The sequence below is a fragment of the Trachinotus anak genome, unplaced genomic scaffold, assembly GCF_046630095.1.
Source record: "Trachinotus anak isolate AG129_WGS33_773 ecotype Australia unplaced genomic scaffold, CSIRO_AGI_Tana_v1 ptg000017l, whole genome shotgun sequence".
NCBI lineage: Eukaryota > Metazoa > Chordata > Actinopteri > Carangiformes > Carangidae > Trachinotus > Trachinotus anak.
The window spans coordinates 2,347,700-2,370,294 of NW_027273868.1; the positions used below are offsets into that span (position 1 = coordinate 2,347,700).

General features: G+C 47.1%; 2 protein-coding genes across 4 annotated transcripts in view; both read right to left on the minus strand.

The window, feature by feature from the left end:
* The window catches only part of prr12b (proline rich 12b), a 31,342-nt gene extending 15,587 nt beyond the window's left edge, over positions 1-15,755 (minus strand). For all 3 annotated transcript variants that reach the window (XR_011694048.1, XM_071501340.1, XM_071501339.1), the window contains exons 1-4: positions 15,212-15,755; positions 7,936-8,093; positions 4,822-4,983; positions 67-4,586 (exon numbers count right to left, since the gene is read on the minus strand). Coding sequence is in view for 2 of the 3 variants with exons in the window: in XM_071501340.1 (XP_071357441.1) it covers positions 67-4,586; positions 4,822-4,983; positions 7,936-8,093; positions 15,212-15,294 (4,923 nt within the window). In the remaining variant the exon portion in view is untranslated. The remainder of the gene's footprint in view (positions 1-66; positions 4,587-4,821; positions 4,984-7,935; positions 8,094-15,211) is intronic.
* A 147-nt stretch (positions 15,756-15,902) lies between these two features.
* Positions 15,903-22,175, minus strand: prrg2 (proline rich Gla (G-carboxyglutamic acid) 2). Its single transcript, XM_071501343.1, has 6 exons — positions 21,909-22,175; positions 18,892-19,064; positions 18,579-18,612; positions 17,922-18,054; positions 17,489-17,632; positions 15,903-16,174 (listed from the first exon to the last, which is right to left on the minus strand). The coding sequence occupies exons 1-6, from the start codon at positions 21,991-21,993 to the stop codon at positions 16,132-16,134; spliced, it is 612 nt and encodes a 203-aa protein (XP_071357444.1). The 5' UTR covers positions 21,994-22,175; the 3' UTR covers positions 15,903-16,131.
* Between the last annotated feature and the right edge of the window lie 420 nt (positions 22,176-22,595).

The following is a 22,595-nucleotide window of genomic DNA, read 5'->3' on the forward strand; positions in this document are numbered from 1 at the left end:
TATATGGACCTTTAAAGCCCTTCTCTAAGCTGCAAACATTTGGAGACTGCTGATAAGAAGTATTACCGTGATAGGTCTCATCGGATCTTGCTGTTGCTGCTGGGATGGTTGCTGTTGCTGTTGATGATGATGCTGTTGATGAAGAGGTTGGTGGTGAGGACAGGACACATGCTGCTGCTGCTGATGATGATGCAGGTGATGCTGCTGTTGTTGTGGTGCTTGTTGGAGGTCTGCCTGCTGTTGATGATGTTGGTGTGGATGCTGTTGGCGATGTTGCTGCTGTTGGCTGAACTGTGGCTGTCGATGCTGCTGCTGCTGCTGCTGAGGATATGGGAGGCTTTGTGTTTTGTTCATATCTCGATGCATTTCCACATGCCCTTCCTCCCTCCGGCCCCGTCCCCGACCACGACCACGGCCCCTCCTGCTTTCTCCAGCTACTGATCCCATCAGTCCCCTGCAGTAGGGAGGCTCTGGAAGAGGACGTATGCGTGGTCTACCTCGTGGGCGAGGAGGGCCTTCACGTTTTGGTTTAGTTGGCTTCCTGCCTCTTTTCTTGGGGCCGTCATGGGGAAGGAGTTGTGGAGGGTGTCCAAGAGCAGAGTAGCTGGTGGGGTGGCAGAAGTCCATGTCACCCATCAATGGACTGAGCCCGCTTACTCCTGATGCCCCACCAGCCTTCCTACAACTTGACACCAAGTCAGGGAGCAGGTCAGGAAGGCGTCGATTATTGAGGCGAATATCAGCTGGAATATCAGCTTTATCCTCATCGTCCTCAAACTCATACTCCTGTGCATAGACTTTCTTTGTCTGAGGTTGTGGCTCACGCCGCTGTTTGAGCAGATGAAACGAGCTGGTCTTCAGCAGCTTCTTGGGTCGAGAGGAACAGAAGATAGGTGAGGTCAGACCAGGGGTGCTTGAACCACCACCCACTCCCACACCTCCCATCATCTTGTTGACTGTGCCATCCCCTTGAACTGCTGAATTCAATCCCATAGTGGGAGTCTGGGAGTGGATGAGGCCAAGCTGGTCAGTATTCACCGTAGAGGGAAGCTCATGGGTCTTCATAGAGTCAACATCTAGGTGCAGATTACCATTTCCTGTTCCTGGAAGGTTGTGGCAGTACTGTCCGTAGCCTTGATCACTATGATGACCAACCATATCATAGCCCTCTCCAGCACCTCCTGTTTTTAAGGCCTCCATAGCCTCTTGGCCCTGCCCATGGCCCTGGGTCAGGCTTTCCTGAGCAGCCTGTCCTCCACCAGAATCTGCAGCACAACTTGACTTGTAATCAGCAGAACAAAACATGTCCTCCATCTCAGGAAAGAAAGATCGGTCCTCATCGTTTAAGAGAGAGTCTGGAAAGCAGATGGATGTCAGCGTTGCAAACCGCTGCTGCTGCTGCTGCTGAGCTTGAGTCTGTCCTACCTTACCCACTGGGTTCACTGTGTCAAACTGGTGCTGTTTGAGCTGGTCTAACTGGGAGTGGGACAGCGGGGTCTCAGGCTCTCTCGGTTGGGGCTGTTGTTGTTGTTGGGGAGTCCCCATGTTTGCTGCCATGCGATGGGAGTGTGGGTGAGCTAAGTGAGAGTGTGACAGCTGATGGTGAGCATGTGCTTGCTGTTGGTGGTGGGCATGAGGGTGGGCGTGGGCCTGAGGCTGGTTAATGTGATGCAGGTGCGAGGGGGTGGACAAGCCCAAGTCTGGTTCAGAGAGGAATTCATGGAGATCTGAGGCTGTTTGCGGGGGGAGGTGGTGGGGTGTAAGTCTGTGCTGCTGTCTATGTCTGTCCCCACCACCTCCCTCACCTCCTGTAACAGTCACCCCAACCCCAGTCCTTTCCAGACCTCCTCCACTGTCTCTGTTGTTCAGAGACTGGTCTAGCATTTCTAGCGAGGACACTGAATTCTGACTGGCTCGGGCTTGATCTCTTGGTTGGGCTCCTATGCTGTAGTGGGTATCTATACCCTGGGTCTGGAGCTGGAGTTGCATCTGTGAAGAATGGTTCTGTGGGTGGGCTTCCACCCCAGCAGGCCCTGGTCCTCCAGCTGACCCCATCATGGCCTGCTGGCTCAAAGGATGCTGCTGCTGTTGTTGAGGGGCTTGCTGGGGGTCCATCTTGCTGTGGGTGGTATGGGAAAGGACAGATTGCAGCATGTGAGATTGATGGGGAGGATCTGGAGGTGAATCCATCAGAGAGAGGGGGACCTGGCTTTGTCGGGTCTGCTGCATTTCTGGTGTGTTACACAGGTATGCATTGTCATTGGCATCTGAAGCCTTCTTCATCTCAATATGAGGATGAGCGTGAGGGAGGGAATGAGGATGACCATGCTGAGAGTGCTGTGTGTGTTGAGTGTGCTGGGGGATTTGGGAGTGCTGAGGGTGTTGCTGTGAGTGTGAGGATGCATGTGAAGTGTGATGGGAATGCTGGGAGTGTGGGTGCTGGGCGTAGGGGTCCCCTCTTCCATAATGGACCACAGAGCACATGGAGTCATGCTGTTGTTGATGAGAGTGGGACAGAGAGTCAGAGACCCCTCCTACCCCCCCAGCGGTGGACTTTGATATGCTCAGCTCTGACTTGGTCTGCTGTTTCTTCTGTGATAGTTCCAGCTGACTGTTTAAGTGATTTGCTGCGTCAACAAGACCTGAAGTAGTGGAGGTGTTGTTGGTACGAATGACACTCTGAACGTGGTAGCGCTCTTCTGAGATCTTGTTCATGTCATAGGCCACCTCCTTGCTCTCTCCATCCCTAGCCTGTGGGAGTGGCTGGGGTAGTTGCTGGGGAGGTGAGTGATGCTGGGAAGGATGGGGTGTTGAGCTCTGGGCATGAAGTAAGTGATGGATGAGGAAATCATCATCATCCTCTTCCTCATCTTGGGATCGCTCCACTCCAAGCATGTTGGTCTCTGTTTTTGGCTTGGGTGGTGATGCGTTGTAGGACTGGCTCTGTGTTTGCCGTGTATCAGGGAAACCTTGTGGTGACGACATGAAAGCAGGAGAGAGGATGGAGGACAAATACTTGGTGGCCCCAGAGCCTCCAGGGGACTGTGCAGGGCGAGCAGCAGCAGGAGAGTGCAACCCAGAGCGACTGATCGTAGAACTAATGGAAGGCGAGGGACTAGACTCAGGCAGGTGGTAAGAGTTGCTGCCTCCACTACCGACACTAGCAGCCCCACTCCCTGATCCTGCAGATCCAACTCCACTACCAAGTCCAGCAGCTCCTGATACAGGTCCACTTCCTGTTGATCCCCCTGCATTCCCATACCCTAAGGAAGGACTGCTTGCTCTTCTGAGAGAAGCTGAGCCAAAACTTGAGTCTCCAAAGACTATCTCTGCAGAAAATGAGCGTCCTCCTGTGCCTATACCAGTGAAGGCCTTCCCTCCAGGCCCCCCAGCTCCAGAGCTCAGGTCCTGGGCATGAGGTGAGCTGAAGCCTGCATAAGACTGGGCCATGTGTGCAGAGGGAGGCTGGTTGGGAGAATAGGACTGGGCATGTTGCTGGGGAGGGGTCTGGTCTGGTAGGCCTGCACTTGAGTTGGCCACTGAGGGAGAACCATACGTGGAGAGGCATTGTTTGGGTGGTGGTTGTTGAACGAGGGTGGATGACACCACTGGTAGAGGGGGTGGTGCTGACACTGACTGAGGTGGGGGCTGCTGACGAGAGGGAGCAGACAAAGGACCAGTGCTTGTCTTGGAGCTAGAAGAGGATGAAGAGGAAGTGGAGGAGGCAGATGGTGGAGTGTGTGGGGTACGGGAGGAGGATGATGCTGAGCCCGAAGAGGAGTAGCCACTACTGGAGCTGGAACTCTTGGCTCCTTTAGTACCAGATGAGGAGGACACTGAGGAGCTGGAGGATGAGGATGTGTAAGGAGTCTGGATGACAGGTCGATATGTCTGGGACTCCATCCGTGGTGAGGGCTTGGGGTCGGAGGATGGGCTCTGCTCCCCCAGGGGACTGCAGGACATCCCAGCATGCCGATGGTGGCTGGCTATCTGCTGGTAGCTTGATGACCCACCACAGCTGATGTATTGTTGCAGGGGGAGTGTTGTGGACTGGGCTGGGGAGGAACGTTGGTAATGTTTGATCACACTGTCCTGCCGGGACACTGCCCTCTCTGGAGGAGGTGGGGGCTGAGGGGGGGCTGCGGGCGGCAAGGATGATGTGGAGGAGAACATGGATGTGTTATATAGTTGGGAGGACTGGTTGTGGAGCTGGGAGGATAACAGATTGAACTGGGGAGGCGGCAGGTGACAACTGGAAGAGGTGGAAGGGGCTTGGGTCTGAGGAGGAGTCGGGGGTTCCTGGGAGCCCCGGTAGGTGGCACTCTGGGAAGATAATAAGCGATCAAAGCCCAAGCTGGATTGGGAGGGTGTTTTGATGTGCAGCAAGGGATCATGAGGGGACAGCAAACCATTGGAGGTTGGGCTAAATGTAGGTGTGTCCTGCAGGGACAGTGAGGGAGTGAACGAGCGTCCAGAGAAGGAGCCAGGATGCTGGTACGCAGACAGGGCTGAGGAGGAGGGGAAGGAGCTGGATCCTGGGAGTGCCCCTGAAATAAAGAGCTCTGGGGGGGCCGGTGTGTGCATCGCTACAGGACACAACATTACATAGACAGTGTTGGTCAATGCAAGTCACCAATCAAAGTAACAAATTTTTCACTCTGAGATGACAAACTTACTTACTTTTTGGAAAATAATGCAAATTATTTTGCAAATAAAATTTGAATATATTAGAAATAAGAGTATTTCAAAAGTATCAAGAACTAACACAATTTTGTTTTCATTTTTTTTAAGTGTAGCATTCCCTGACAGGTGGACACTCACCAGGCTGCCAAGAGGGAGTGCGGAACTGGGAGAGGAGGGAGGAAGCAGAAGGTGGGGGCTGTGGACCCCGGGACTCAAGAGCTGAGATCAGATTCATGACAGAGGGATCAGGACCCGAGGGGCTGGCATGGTGGAGGCTGGCATCAAACAGCCCCGATAGACCTGGCAACAAACCACAACTTTCAAACAAATCATATCATAGATCACATCATCAACAACAGTTTAACAAACCTTTTGTTCAGACTTTTTTCTCTATTTAGTCTCATACCAGAGTCAGAACCTGTAAGTAGTGATTACTGTGTACAGACAGGAGAACCAGGTGACAGTGTCTCAATCCACAGGTCACAGGGGTCACTGACGGTCTGATGAGGATGAAGATGATGTGAATTACATGCTATGACCTACACAGTCACCTGATCTCAGTCAGCACTCTCCACCTCCATCATCAAACATCACGTGAGGGAATATGTTTATAAAGGTAGTAAGAGACCAAACGAGTTCAAACTGAGTTAAAGTTATTTTGTATAAATATATTGATACATATTATTCACATATTGGAAACTAAAAACCAAGTGTGTCAGATGGGAAAATAAATGCAGCTGCATCAACTGCACCTCTAAAGTACTACTGATGTGATCCACAGTCATGACATCAGACAGTGCTGAAGTGTTGAAATAAACATTATATGACTAAAGTTAAATTTAACAACATTTTAGAAAGTATTCAGACCTCTTCATCTTCAATGTTGTAGACCACTTCTGAGAATCACATCATGACTGAAACATATAGAAGCATAAATACATTCACACCTCCTGAACCTCAGAGCACGTCTGCTGCTGATCAGCCCCACCCTCCAACATTGTTAGGACTACACTGAGGGAAGACTCTGTCTGACACATCCCTGCCCATATAAAGGTCATATGAACATAAGTCATACTGTGCCGTATTCATGACTTCAAATCTTTAAAGTTTTCACACCTGTGTTTTATCTAATCACACCCTATGTTGCAGCCCCAGTCTGGGTTGTATTGAATATTTAAATTGGGGTACGTTTCTATATTCTATAGTCTGTGTACCTAATGATAAAATTAGTTCTCTACAGGAACACTGTTCAGAGACCAGTTTTGTGTTGTCACTCACAGGTAAATGAGTAGATATTGTATGTGCATATACACAGGATGTCTTATATTTCACTAAAGTCCACTCTCATTGGATGAGACCTGCAGGCTTCAGATCTCCACATCACACTGTGTAAGTCAGGATTAGAGATCCACAAAGAGCACAATTAAACTGTACATCACTGTACATCACAGCAGATCACTGTGCATCACTGTAGATCACTGTGCAGGTAAATGAGTAGATACTGTATGTCTCACCATGTTGCAGTGTCCAGTGTCATCCTGAATATTTTTAGTGAATTCTCTGCTGTTTGACTGATGTTAGTGTGATGGGTGTTTGACTTCAAATGATTATACAGTGCATTTACAGTCAAGAACTCAAACATCTATTTTCAACATAGGTATGTTTTATACTGTCATATCTACATGTCATCATACACATGTCCTTAAGCACTGCTTATATTTAAAAATGTTTAGAGAGATTTAAAGCAACACACTTCTGTTTGAATTCTGTTCATATCTATTCATATAGAACCAACTTTGATAACCTCCTCAAATATCCCAACGTTATCAGAGGAAACCTTCTCACAGAGTTGCTTTATAGCTGAATAGAAATTATAATTGAATTGAATTATAATTTAATTGGACCCTGCAGCTGATGTAAGTTGTTAACACTGTCTCTGGAGATACTTTTACAAATAGAAACCACAGGTTGTTTTCTTGTTCTGTGTTCACACATATCATGCCTCTACTGCAGATGACTTTAACTGACACAAATGCCTCCTGACTGTTTACTGTGATAACTGATGTGTTCTCACAGTGGTGAGGGGAAACATGCATCCTGTTTCAGAGCAGAGTCACTGAGTTTAGATAAAACCATGAAAAACTTTTATTATACATCTTACTCCTGCTGAGCTTTTCAGTATTTATTTCCTATTAGTTATGAGGTTATGATCAAAGTGATCAAACATGGGTAAATCCAAACTGAAGAAAATGCAGACATGCCATAATTAATTAGGCTTTAAATTGACAGACCACATTCATCAGGCTACATCAGGAAGACTGGCCTGGTTTAACTCTTCTAGAGAGATGACTTATCACCAACAACATATTTCTGCACCTTCATCGTCTCCTCATCACCAAGGTTTCATACATGTCATGAGTTTGGCTTTAACTTAATCAAATATGTGAAGTAGTAGGTGTATTTCCTAAAGGTTTAAACAGTTAATAAACACTCCTGCTCTGTATTAGCAGGTCCTGGTGATGAACACCTTTCTGACCATCACTGGACTGTGACCTGCAGTGCTCTGTGACAACAACATGCTATAAGCTGTTGTAAATACCACAGAGGTGGTTTTGAGAACTGATGGGTGAGTATGTGTGTGTCTGTGGAGAGATTTTGTCACTGCAATAACATCACAACCTGAAAGATACAGTCATGAAACTGGGACCGACCCCCGTACCACATCAATGACATTGACAAAAAAGAAGTATGGTAATGCAAAAATTTGAATTCAACACTTCACCTAACTGCCAGTGACATAGACAGGTGTTCACTCATTTTGTCAGGAAAGAGATGGGAACTGTGGCCTTCACAGAATGAGGAAATTCACTTTCTCTAAACTGATCCCTATAGAAATACTCTCAGTTCTCTCTTTCATTCTTTCTCTGTTCCTACAGTTAAGTTCTAGTAGGAACCAATCAGTGTTTTATCAGTACTGGTTCATACATCATTAGACTGTGTGTCACCGGCTGTATTATAGAGTGACTGAAATTTGTTTCTGAATATCTGTGACGAGACAGTGAGTTCCCTCCATCATCTGTATCCACTAATTCTCCTGAAGGGACTGGAACTGGGGTCACCTGTGGGGTCACCAGTCCCCTGTAGGACTGACACTAAAGAGAAGTAACTATTCAGCTCATCTTCGCGTGGTTAAGAGTCTCAGAACAGACTGCGTTGAACATACAAACACACACAATCCAATCAAATCCTTACCAAGTGATCGTCCTGAGGCACCCCAGGCGCCGCCCTGTCTGGAGCTTCCTGGATGGTGGTTGGTTGCATAGCCCTGGAGGGGGTGAGGGGTGCCATAGGCTTGTCGGTGGAGCAGCTCTGAGTCTGGGTGGGACGACCTGGAGCTCCCATACACGAGGCTGAAACACATCAGGTCTGCCTGTTAGAAAGGTCCCTGTTTACAACATCAGTCTGTCCTCTACCAAGAATCTGGTTCATACAGGCCGAGTCAGACCAGCAGACCAATACTTCAGGTTGTCCTCTCACCGGTTTCCAGCTTCTACTCTCACTGTCTGTCCACAGTTTCCAGTACAACACTCTCCTATCTTTATGTTTCCCACCAGTTTGCAGCATTATTCCTCCTTTCTGAAAAGCTGCTGACCCTGGGATCATCTGTTTCTGTAGTGTATGAGCTATTACGTTTGCTCTTACACTGGGTAGGACAGGTAATCACACAGGTGGGAAACACATGAGGACAGTAAGTGATGTCATCTGAGAAGAGATGAGGTAAACCCTTTCAAAACAAAACAGGAAATAATTGAAGAGACTAGAAAGAAACAAACATGACCTCAGACAGCAGGATGTCACATGTTGTTGTTACAATGTCACACAGAGGTTACCATAGTTACCAGTTTCCAACTTGTAACTTAGCAACACTTCTCGTTAATTTGATTGTTTAATGAAATGTCTAAAACAGGAAAACAAAACTGTTGTCATTAAACAGCAGATGAAAGGCCACAGCTCCTCAGGGTCCATTGTGCTCCAGCCTGTGATGATGCATCAGAGACCTGGCAGGACCACGTTCAGAGACCTTGGAGAGCAGCTCAGGGAACCATATTTCAATATTTATGCCCTTTTACTTGCATAGCACATTCATTCCTGTTTTGTGTATTAATTCATTCCTAATAAATACATCTCACATTGTTTTAACTGTTTTATGTGTCATGACTAGTGAGTAAAGGACTCATGATGCTCTCTCAACATGAAGCTGTACAGAACACCACTGAACATCACAGCTGAACTGACAGAGGAAGCAGAGACCTGCTAATGAACTCAACCCTCTCTACGTATTGTTTCATTGCTGCCTCCCTGGCTCCACTCTTCCTACAGGACGATGTCTTGCTCTTGTCAATCACAGGCCAGGTCACTTTAATAACCACAGAGCTCCACAACTGATCCTTTAACCTGAGTCAGTGTGGATCCCTCCTCTGTCACACTGGTCTTAATAAAGACATGAAGGATCATCAACCTGCTGGCTCATGCTTCAGAAAGCTGAGCCTCAGTGTTGACAACGCTTTGAGAGGAGAGAGGAAGAGGAACACAGGATGTAACAGGACCGTCACTGGTATGATCATGTAGTTTTTAAATAATTTAACTGGTGAAACTTCAGTTTAGGCAGGGCACACTTTTATTAGTGTTGGTTTGATCAGGTGATGGATCTGTATCTGGACACTGACTGCTGATCTCAACAGGTGTTTCAGTGACGCTGCAGTCCTGGGACCACAGACAGCTACAGTCCCCAACAAAACTGCACATACACACCTGCGGACAGGTGGGAGGTTTTGTTCCCTTGGTGATTTTCAGGCAACAGGTAGTCCCTGGTCCAGATTCCTGACATAACTGGCCAAGACTCCAATGCCCTTACTGTCAGAGCTGAGTTTGGGATCCTACACCCAACCACAACCAGCTGGCTACCATTTACCTGATGGTCAGCACTGTGAACTATGAGAGGGGCTTTTCCACCATGAACAGGTAAGAAACACTTCTCACATAATGGAATTTACTGTTTTCAGCTAAAAGCGATCACATTTAAATTTTAATGGTTCATGTGGTGAAGACAAACATTCAGAGGTCAGCGGTGGGTAAAAGTCAACCTAGAACATGTATGGACCTCCATGGTGGTCACATCCTGATTTTATAACTGCAACGTCATCTGACAAAATCACCAAAGACTGTGCTGTGATTTCAGCTGATTTACTGTAAAATGATCCCTGAGAGAGAAAGTTAGAAGAGACAGACTATCTTTCTTTTTTAAGTTATTTTTTAAGCACTATTTTTATTGTTCATCACTGTACATCACTGTGCATCACTGTACATCACTGTACATCACTATGCATCACTGTGCATCACCATACATCACTGTACATCACCATGCATCACCATGCATCACCGTACATTCCTGTGCATCACCATGCATCACCGTGCATCACCGCGCATCACTGTGCATCCCTGTGCATCACCGTGCATCACCGTGCATCACCGTACATCACTGTGCATCCCTGTGCATCACCATGCATCACCGTGCATCACCGTACATCGCTGTGCAGTGAGACTCTAACCTCACAGTGAAGTACCTGGATGAAAGGTACAGACAGGAGGAGGGTGGACAGACCAACAACTGTTGCAACAAGGACATAATCCCTCACTTGCTTCCCTCCCATGTCCACTGCCTGTTGTGTTCAAAGCTACTGTTACCAAGGATTTCACGCAGTGTGGTGGTGGCCCAGACACTGGACTACCTCAACAGACTCTAGGTCAGATTTAATTCTTAAATTCTTTTAAGTACCACAAACGGCTGTGTGTGGATGTAGTCTCCATTATCTCCCTGTTACACCACGTCTGTGAGTACACACTATGTACATATACTCAGTAGAAACATGTTCGTCTACTCTATTCTCTTCAATTATATGTGTGTCAGTGACTCAAACACTTCTTTAATCCAGATGTCCCAAAGCCTGGGCCATGGACCAGTACAGAATCGAAGGTCATGTAAAACTAGGTGATAAAAAAATTATATCATCATAATATATCATATCAGAAATATTAATCAAAGCAGAGGATTTTTACTGTGTGCATCGTACACCCACTTCTCCATATTTTCCTCTAAGGGTTTTTTAATATTTATGTTTTTACATTTTAAAATTAAATTTGTGGCATGAGGATAAAAATAGTGTTGGGTTTGAGTTGGAGGGACTTTTATTCTGTCCCCCCCATGAGACACACACATGCAGAGGAAATACTCTGTGTGAGGTTGTATCCAACACTGAGAAACAGAGAAACAGAGGAGAGGACTGTAAAGAGTCTCATGAAGAAAAGAAAAAAGTAATGAAACTAAACAAAGAGAAGAAATCCATGTAGTGCAACAATAAATTGAAGATCACTGTCTCACAATCACCAGCTGACCCCTGTGAGACATCCACACTGTGACAGGTCCAGGACATGTGTCGTCCCACTGACACCAGATACCAGAGATGTGTTTTGGAGTTGTGTAAAACAAAATGTGAAGGTGACTCTGGGCTAAGAGGAGGAAGACAAGGAAGAGGAGAACCCAGCTGATGTTAAAATCAGAGTAACGGTGGAAGAAGGTACAGTCAGTCTCCACTTCAGCTTCAATCCCCGATCTACTGTTTTATTTCTGTCATGGAAACCAGAAACAGCCAATCACATGGCTCAGAGCAGGGAAGTGAATGACACTGACTCTCATCTGTGAGGAAGTATCTTGGTTTAAGTATTTTCATGATTCATATGTTTAGTTTTGTTATTTAGTTTTCTGCTGACATCATTAATCAAATTGCACAGAACAGGTTTTAATGATGAATGAAATGTTTGACAGTCATCAGCATCAGCTTTCTCCTCATGATATTAATGATTATAGATGATGTTCGTACTGAATGACTCATGACTTTAAGATGTATTTTGTTTTTTACAGCAATGAATAATTTTTTTTTCTCATAACTTTAAAAGCTGCAAAATGTATCTTCATGTTATCACCAGGATCTTTTTAAATAGACCAACCTCTCATTAAAGCAACGCTCAGGTACCAGCTCCCATACCTGTTCATTGTCAGAGATGATGGTGTCGCTGCTAAATGAGAAACCAAAGAGGGTTTTTGGGAAGTTTGGCATCAAAGCAGAAAGTGTGCAACCTCCGCTGTGCCCCTGTAAAGAAACGCTTTCAGTCATCATAGGACACGTTTGTCTGGCTTCTACCTGTGGAGGACATACATGGGAGCACCTGTCCACCACTGCTGGGTACACCTACTTCACTATTAGACACAGACTGAGAGGAAACAGGGACAAGGAGATGCTGGATTGGGTTCAGGTCAGGACTCTGGCTGGCCCCCTCAAGGACATTCAGAGTTGTCTCTGAGTCTCTCCTGTGTTGTCTTGGCTGTGTGAACCTTTAGTCCGGTCTGAGGTCCTGAGCTCTGGACCAGGTCTTCATTAAGGATCTCTCTGTACTCATCAGACCAGAGAATCTGGTTTCTCTCAGTCTCAGAGTCCTTTAGCTGCTTCTTTGCAGTCTGTCTCTGAGGAGAGGCTTCATCTGGACCCTCTGACATAAAGTCCAGGATCAGTGGAGCTGCAGTGATGGTTGTTCTTCTGGAAGTTTCTCCATCTCCACAGGATCTCTGGAGATCAGCCCATCAGGCTCCTGATGTCTCAGTTAGTCCAGGTCCAGATCTAGAAGAGTCCTGGTTGTTCCAGACTTCTTCATGATTCTTCAATGATGGAGACAACTGAGCTCTTGAACCTTTTTCACTGAGCCTCGACACAATCCTGTCTCTGAGCTCTGCAGCAGCTCCTTCCTCCTCAGGGTTTCTGCTCTGATCTGCATCGTCAGCTGTGAGACCTGATATAGACAGGTGTGTGTCCCATCAGCTGGTTGACCACAGGTGGAGTCCAGTCAAGGTGTAGAGACATCTCAGAGATGATCATTGCTGAGTGTAGAAGGATGAGGGGAATAAACTGGAGAACAGTGGAGGTCTGAAGACTGAATGAAGCTGACAGTGATGACAAACTGTGTCTGATAATGAATGAACCTGGGTCTGTGGATGGAGAGTTCACCTGAGGGACAGGTGAACAATAATCAAGATGCAGCAGGGAGAGACAAAGAGGGAGGAGGGAGAGAGGGAGAGGGAGAGAGAGAGAGAAGGAGAGAGAAAGAGAGAGAAAGAGGGAGAGAGAGGGAGAGGGGGGAGAGAGAGGGAGAGAAAGAAAGAGAGGGAGAGAGGGGGGAGAGAGAAAGAGAGGGAGAGAGGGAGAGAGAAAGGGAGGGAGAGAGAGAGAGACAGTAAGAGAGAGACAGCTGTGACTGGGTGAGCAGGTGAGCTCAGACATCATTCAGCTGTAACAGTGTTTCAGGTACAAACAGCCTCACTCTTCATCATCCTCTTCCTTATCATTCTCTTCCTCAGTCTGTTCCTGTGATTATTGATTATTAACCCAGGTTACATCTGATACAGGTTTTATCTCAGTCCTGTTCTCTGACAGTCTCTTCACTTTGTTCCTCACTCAGTGAACAAAGACAGATCATGATCCTTCACAGGTCCTTAACTTCAGACTTATGGACCATTGACAGTGTCTACACCTGAATCACATACTGGTCTTTACCCAGAAAAGAACCTTAATCAACCAGTACAGATAGATCATTTCTCTGTCTCCCCTGACCCCGGTAAAGATTTTACATCTGAAATCACCTGTACAGGTTCTCAGTGTTCCCTCCACCAGGTACAGACATCAGGAAGTGACTCACACAGCTGATGATGATGTGCTGCTTTAAACACACACCTGTATGGACAAACAGCAGCAAGTACACAGTGCGACTTCAGCTGCACACACACACTACAAGTATAAACACATACACACAAACACACTTAAACAGCTGAAGGAGGCTCTGAGATTATCAGCAGTGACACATGCAGCAGACACAGGGACCAGGTTCAGAGTCCCTCAGAGACCAGGGGTGGGTACCTCAGTCCAGGATGGTGGCTGCTGGTCACCAGCACATCATACGTGTTCTGACATCAGCCTGAGACACAGACATCTGCTGCTGAGAACTAGGTGTAGCAGTGGACTCTACACCTGGACCAGGTCTAACAACCACCTCTGACGCCATCACATACCTTCACTAGCATCTGTTCCGTGGAGACAGGTGCAGGTGATGCTCAGGTATACACTGTGTCTGGATGGACAGGTAAACACCCAGCTTCCAGAGATGGAACCCACGGGGTCTGACGGACGACTGATGTGGTTGTCAAGGCAACCGCTAACGTGGAGAAAAGCTAACAGGAGCTAGCTAATGTTAGCATAGCTCGAGGCCGCACTTCATTCCAATACACAATACCAGGCACGTGAAGGAAAAGCCCTCTCACCTAAGTCCAGGTGCAGGACCAGGCCGGGGGAGCCGTGTGTGGCAGCTGCAGCAGGCTGTCAGATATCACACACACTCACAGACACACACACACACACACTCACTCACACACACACACACACACACACACACTCTCACACACACACACACACACACACACTCTCTCACACACACACACACACACACACTCTCACACACACACACACACACACACTCTCACACACACACACACACACACACACACTCTCACACACACACACACACACACTCTCACACACACACACACACACACACACTCTCACACACACACACACACACACACACTCACACATACACACTCTCACACACACACACACACACACACACACACACACCTATAAAGACAACGTGTGTGATGCAGGGCAGTACGCGGGCCGGTACAGCGTGTTTACAGAGTCCATTCAGAACCTCGGCCACATTTCAGCTGATTTAGCGGACTCATTCCCGCAGCTGTCCCCGTCAGCTGGCTGCGGTAACTCCGGTAGTTTGAAGGAAGACTGTGGTGTGAGATGAAGAAATAAACTGACACAACATGAGTTATTGTTTTGTGTGACTCGGGGTGCAGAGTGCAGGGTTTGTGTGTCTGTCAGGCAGCAGCTCTGTGGAGCGCGCTGCTTTGATTTGTGGGATACAGCCAATTAGTACCGTACCAGGCACCCTGACTGTCCCTGTCATGCATCTGTTCCATCCGAGTCGAGACAAAGCTGCAGCGGGGACAATGCCGCCGGAGCCCAGATGTAATCTTCCATTTTTGAAATAACACACTGGGCTTCCAGCAACCCATCCCCCTTCTCCCTCTCCTGTCTCCCTATCACTATTAACCTTACATCGCATTCCATGCATTGTAGAGACAGCCCCCCCCCCCCCCCCCCCCCCCCCCCCCCGATGACAATACGGCTGCTGTACCTGAGCCTGGTGGCCAAGCAGCAGCAGCAGCAGCAGCAGCAGCAGCACCGTGCAGCCTGGCTGAATGCAGAGGCGCAGGCAGCGCTATGCCGTGGCATTGTTAGAGCCCCTCCAGCTCACTGGAGCCCCTGGTGCCCCTGCCTCGGCCACCGAAGCTTACCTTGCTTTGGCCGATCTGTCGTAACTCCATCCCGTCCCAGCCCCCAGATCTCCGAAGCCTGCAGCGGGATAATTCCTCTCCATGAAAGAAAGGGCTGGATGAAGATGGACAGATAGTGAGGGGGAGGGGAGGGAGGAATGTCTTCTCTTCTCCGCGCTCGCTTCTGTTTATTTCTCCGCTTGACGAGCCTGTAGACTGGGAGGAATGGAGGGAGGAGAAGGAGCGGGGAAGGGGGGGGGGGGGTCACAGCAGCCAGGAGCACCTCCTCCCTCCTCTCCTCTCCATATATTTCACTGTCTATTGTCTCTTGTGTGGAGCGGATGAGCCGTGGAACAGACGCCCCGCGTTCTTCAGCTGCTTCCCCGAGCGAAGCCGCGTCCAGTCCGCCGCCCGCTGCCTACTCTCGCTCATTTGCTTCACAAGACGCCATCTTTAGGAGGAATGACTGGGCTGGCGTTCATCCTCTGCCTCCCTCCCTCTCTCTCTCTCCCTCACACACACACATACACACAATTTGTCATGCAGCGCAGTGGTGTAGCATTGTTGAAGACAGTAGAGACGGAGTCTGATCAGCTGTGTGACTGTAACGCAACAGACACACAAGCTGCAGCATGATGTGCGCACACACGCACACACGCACTGTCTCCGGCCTGATCAGTGGCAGTGGGTCAGTAATGATCAGAGGCGCGTGTGATTGTGACGTGATTTATTAAACATGTTCCCTATGAACTAAAACTACTCTCTGCACAGCGGGGGGCGGGGGGCACAGAAGGAACCCCACCCTCTTCACATCTGTACTGGGCAGACTGGTGCTCAGGACTGGGTCCTGATGTCAAACATAAATACAGCACACACACACTTAAAAACAACATGTAACATTTCAAACTTGACTGGTCCAGGTCCCGGCTCTGCCCGCCCTCTCACTCGTTGTCTCCGGGATCAGCGGGCTCTGACGGCGCCCCCCTGTGGTCAAAGACAGGAAGAACCTCTATGAGCATTCTTCTACACAGCAGTGAGACAGTGTGCGCTGGTTCCTGGAAAGAGGCTTCAGAGAGAGAGAGGGCTGCAGCACACTGAGATTAGCTGCTGGGTGCTTGGTGTGAATGCAGAGAGCTGCTCCAGGCTGCAGCAGCCAAGAGAAGGCCAGACACACAATGCATCATGTAACAACAGAAAACACTGGGTTAGCAGAGTAAGAGAAGAAGAACGTATCAACATGAGAAGTTCAGAACGGTTCCCTGACTCGATTACACACCTGCCCACCACTTACCTGGAGAAATACTTATTATCTTATCTTATTATTTATTTCACAGCTGGACTCCAGTCAAGGTGTAGAAACATCTCAAAGGTGATCAAGAGAAATGAAGGAACCTGAGCTAAAGTGTCTGAATACTTATGTCAATGGGATATTTCAGTTTTTCCTTTTTAATAAATTTGCAAAAATGTAAATTCTGTTTTCACTGTTTTCACTTTGTCATTATGAGGATTGAATGTAGATTGACACTAAAAGTTTATCATCAGGCTGCAACATAACAGTGAAGGGGTCTGAAGACTTTCTGAATGAACTGTCGGTGTGTGGACGACTTATTGTCAGACCTCTGAACACATTCACTTCAAAATGATGGGACAGACACACACTGACCTACCTCCTCATCAAAGATGTACAACAGTGGAAATGTTTGCAAAAAAGATTCCATTAATTTTTTTCATTAATTCGTTTTCATCAATTGAAATGCAGGGTTGAGGACAGCCACCTCCAGGGGCTTAACCCTAACCCTAACCCTAACCCTGCAAATACTCACAATGCAACCAAATATACAAACACACTACAAATACAACACAACAGAAGTGTTTCCAGGAGACACAAAAAGTGATGAACTTGCTGGGACTCAGTTGTTGTTCAGTGATTTGTGACTTTTGAATTTAGAAGCACTGATCAACAATTGCTGATGGATGTTTTATAAGACATGTAACAATACATACACAGGTGCTGTCAAATTGATGAAGATGTTTTCTGAGTTTGTTTGTGTTTTGTCTTTTTGCATGCTCTCAGGGCCACCGTAAAAATAAGCTGCTGTGGGACCTGCCATGAACTGAGTCTCTGTCACAGATTGGTTATAACATGTAAATTTTAACACACACTATGCGGTGTAAGTAATGCACAGTTTCTTCTGAGGTCCACACCTTTACCTTTCTTTTTGTAGGTGTTTGGATCTTGGACCACGACAAACGCCTGACCCAGGTAAGATGCATGTGTGCACTGGAGCATCTGCTTACCCTGAATAAGGTGGAGGTGGGGCATCATGCTGCCCACTGCGGTTCAGAGCCTCATTGTAGCTGGGTAGACCTGGGACAGTGATCCCAGACAGGGGTACCATCTCCGGGGCCGGGCGTCCATCTGCTGCCATCCTGACCGGAGCCCTGAACCAGAACAGAGTTCAACAAGTCAGTTTAGCTCCTGTGACACTCATAAAGTCCAACGCAAACGTGGACCTTCTCAGTAAATGTGATGGAATATCATGTTGATTTCCTGTTTTTATGCCTTGTTCTGTGTACAAGGGAACATGTTCACTAGATGGTGGTGCTAGAGAAAAGGTCAGGGGTCGCTGAAGTCATTAGATATCACTATCTGAGGCCCATTAATATCCACACCAGATGTCATGGCCAACATAGGTAAATGTCTGATGGACCAGAGTCAGGGAGAACTTACTGGGCCGACCGCTGCCTACCCTTCTTCTTGGCTTTGTAGAAGTAGATTCCCAGCACAGTAGCGATGACAGCAGACACCAGGATGGCCAGGATCCCTGCCACCAGTCCTGACACATCCACTCTGGGAGCATACTCTTCAAGGACAAACATGAAAAACTTCAAACCATTGTTTCCCCTACAGTTTTCACATGAGCCAGACCATCACAGACTACTTCAGTCCTGACTTCAGTTCTGACCTCAGTCCTGACCTCAGTCCTGACTTCAGTCCTGAACTCAGTCCTGACTTCAGTCCTGTCTTCAGCCCTGACTTCAGTCCTGACTTCAGTCCTGACTTCAGTCCTGTCTTCAGCCCTGTCTTTAGTCCTGACCTCAGTCCTGACCTCAGTCCTGACTTCAGTCCTGTCTTCAGCCCTGTCTTTAGTCCTGACCTCAGTCCTGACTACAGTCCTGATCACAGTCCTGACCGCAGTCCTGGCCTCTGTCCTGACTTCAGTCCTGTCTTCAGTCCTGACCTCTGTCTTGACCTCGGTCCCAACCTCAGATCATTATAATAATTGTAAAGCTCCTGCATCTATTGGTCCTCATGTATTTTTGAAAACAAAATTGTGCTGAATGAATCCAGAACCAGGTCCTGCAGACCACAGATAATGTTCTTTACCTTGACTGTTGACATAAGTCTTCCAAAATAATTCCTGAAAGTGGAGGCAAAAGAAAATTTATTGTTGTAGTTTCATTATAAAAGAAGAAAAGACACATTTCCGTCAGAGCTACAGAAGCAGTTCAGGTGCCAGCTCTGGGAGTTCTTGTTCAGATGGATCATCTTCAGACTGCAGATGCATCAGTGCTGTGAGATCAACTAAAAGGCTTTAGACTCTGAACTCTGAATGGTTCATGGTTCACTTCAAAAATGTCTTGTTGCTGTTCACACAACTGTCTCACAAAGTTTAACAGAAGTGTGCCAGCATCATTACCGTCTGAGTGTTGTCCTCGAACACCTCCCTGGCCTCCTCCCAGCTGCACATCTCCTCCATACACTCTCTCTCCAGACTGTCAGGCACCAGCACCTCAAAGTCCCAGCTGTTATAGAGCAGCGAGCGTGACAGGAAGGAGGCGGCCGACTGCTCGTCCAGCAGCACTGGTTCTCCTGCAGGACACAGGCCGTTATACTCACAGTACACACTGACAGCCCCACACACTGGCCTGCTGCGCTTATATAATAAGTGAAGGATATCAGGTCAAGAAGTAAACTGAAAGTCAGAGTCAGAGCTAGTTAGACATGTCAGGGTGTTGGAGGTGTTAGGAGAGGAGCTGCTCTCTGAAACTAGTGTATGAGGAAACGACTGAGCTACTAAAATTAACATTACTGATGACCAGTCAAAAGTGAAACTTCAAAGCTGTTGTGGTTTTAAAAGCATGAAGAAGGAGCCAAGCTGAATCAGATGTACAGAGGAGGAAGTGGAGTAAAGGAGGTGTTGTTCTCTGAGACAAACACACTGATCACACTGTCAGACATCTGTGGATTAAAGGACAGGATGAAAATGAAAAGAGAGAAAGCAACACCTGCTGTGAACAGAGGAGTGAAGTTCTAACTTCACTGTGACTGTGATCAGTAAAAGTCTTTATGTCATGTGAACGAAGCTCAAACTGTATCTGTCCCATTATTAAACCATCGACTTGTCTTCTTGACCCTGTTCCAACAAGGTTGTTCAAAGAAGTTTTTCCTTTAATCGACAACTCTATATTAAGTCTGATTAACTTATCTTTATCAACTGGTTATGTACCGCAGTCTTTTAAAGTTGCAGTAATTAAACCTCTACTTAAAAAGCCTACTCTTGATCCTGATGTTTTAGCCAATTATAGACCTATATCCAACCTCCCCTTTATTTCCAAAATCCTTGAGAAGGTTGTTGCAAACCAGTTATGTGATTATTTGCACAGGAATGGTTTGTTTGAAGATTTTCAGTCAGGTTTTAGAGTCCATCACAGCACAGAAACAGCTCTGGTTAAAGTTACCAATGATCTCCTAATAGCTTCAGACAATGGACTTGTCTCTGTACTTGTCCTGCTAGATCTTAGTGCCGCATTTGACACCATCGATCATAAGATTTTATTACAGAGACTAGAACATATGGTCGGCATCAAAGGAACCACACTAAGCTGGTTTAAGTCATATCTGTCAGATAGACTCCAGTTTGTTCATGTTAATAATGACTCCTCTATCATCACAGAAGATAGTCATGGAGATCCACAAGGTTCTGTGCTAGGACCAATGCTCTTCAGTCTATATATGCTCCCTCTGGGAAACATTATTAGGAGGCACCAGATGAATTTCCATTGTTACGCAGATGACACCCAGCTGTACTTATCCATGAAGCCAGGTGAGACTAACCAGATAGCCAAGCTTCAGGTCTGTCTTAAGGACATAAAAATCTGGATGACCAGTAATTTCTTACTCTTAAATTCAGACAAAACTGAAGTTATTGTAATTGGCCCAAAACACCTCAGAGATACACTATGTGATCATATACTGACTCTGGATGACATCACCTTGGCCTCCAGTGCTACAGTCAGAAACCTTGGTGTCATTTTTGACCAGGACTTGTCCTTTACTTCACATATAAAGCAAGTCTCTAGGACAGCCTTCTTCCACCTGCGCAATATTGCTAAAATCAGACCCATTCTATGTCTAAAGGATGCTGAAAAACTAGTTCATGCATTTGTTACCTCAAGACTGGACTACTGTAACACTTAATTGTCAGGATGTTCCAAAAATTCAGTAAAAAGCCTCCAATTGATCCAGAATGCGGCAGCACGAGTACTGACAGGAACTAGGAAACGAGATCACATCTCTCCTGTGTTAGCCTCTCTGCATTGGCTCCCTGTAAACTCTAGAATCGAATTTAAAATCCTCCTCCTCACCTACAAAGCCATTAATGGTCAGGCACTATCGTACCTTGGAGAGCTTATACTTCCCTATTTTCCCAATAGGACACTGCGCTCTCTAAATGCAGGTCAACTTGTGGTTCCCAGAGTTTGTAAGAGTAGAATGGGGGGCAGAGCCTTCAGCTATCAGGCTCCTCTCCTGTGGAACCAGCTCCCAGTGTGGGTTCGGGAGGCAGACACCCTCTCTCCCTTTAAGATCAGGCTTAAAACTGTCCTGTTTAGTAAAGCTTATAGTTAGGGCTGGCTCGGGTATGTCCTGACCCATCCCTTAGTTATGCTGCTATAGAGCTAGACTGCTGGGGGATTCCCATAATTCACTGGGCGCTCTCTCTCTATCTCTGTCTCTCTCTCTCTCTCTCTCCCTCTCTCTCTCTCTCTCGATGACTTCATGCCATTAACTTTGTATTTTTCTCTCTCCCGTAGTTTGTGCTTCTCCTCTCTCTCCCTCTCTCTGTCCTCATTCTGCAGGTCTCTCTGCCTCGGGAGCGGCAGGACCCAGATCCACCACTACTCATCTTTACTATTAACCACTGTTACCTGTCATTATTATTGATAACACCATTACCTACACAGCTGTTCCTGGTCTCTCTCTCTTCTCTCCCCTCTCCTCCCCCTTCCCCCTTTTTCTATCTTCTCCTAAACCCAACCGGTCGAGGCAGACGGCCGCCCACCCTGAGCCCAGTTCTGTTGGAGGTTTCTGTTAAAAGGGAGTTTTTCCTCCCCCCTGTCGCCAAGCGCTGCTCTTTGTGGGAACTGTTGGGTTTTTCTCTGTAACAAAGTAAGGTCTTGACCTGACCCTGTAAAGTGCCTTGAGATAATGTAGATTATGATTTGGCGCTATACAAATAAAATTGAATTGAATTGAATTATAAACCAGTCAGTCACACACACTCAGCTGTCAGTCACTTTGGATAAAAACATCAAAATGAGAGAATGTAATGTAGAGTAATCAGACCTCATAACAAAGAACCAGGTGTTATTCATTAGGCCACAGAGGCTGAGCTGTGGTCAGTGAGGTCAGAGAGCTCTGACAGGTGTGGTTTACCTGGACTGAGCCTGAAGGTGACAGCACAATGTACCAGCTGCAGAAGGGACAGCACGGGGATCCAGACTGCCGACGACACCGCCATCGAAGTAAACAACCAAACAGAGAAGGACAGGGAGATCCTCCGTGGACGTGACCCCAACACTGTGACCTTGAGGACGGGGCGCTGACACTCACCTGTCCCAGCTGAAACTAGGTGTTCAGAAACATGGAGACAGCAGAGAGTGACTGAAGGTCTCTGAGCTGAGCTGTGAACTGAGTGTTGAGCTGTTCATCAAGAACAAGTTGGACAACATACCTGCTGGAGGGAGGGGCCTACTCAAACCTGTCTGTCCACCTGTCTCTGTCTACTCACTGCACACTGCCTGTCAACTGTATGTGTGTGTGTGTGTGTGTGTGTGTGTGTGTGTGTGTGTGTATTTGGTCCACATTGCTAAAAGTGAAGCAGTAACACAACAGACTGCAGACTGTTGACTCCTGTAGTTTGTGTTGTAGTTACACACTGTTGTCTCTTGTCTCACAATTATTTTTAGTCATATGATCAATTTTAAATTGACCGGCCCTGGGGTTGCATTGGACCGGAGCCGACCTCTTCTCCCTCTAGATCATAACACCTTACAGGTGTGTATCAAAATGAGTGATTCGCTAGACTATTCAGATGAACATCTGAGCTGATTCCTACACTAA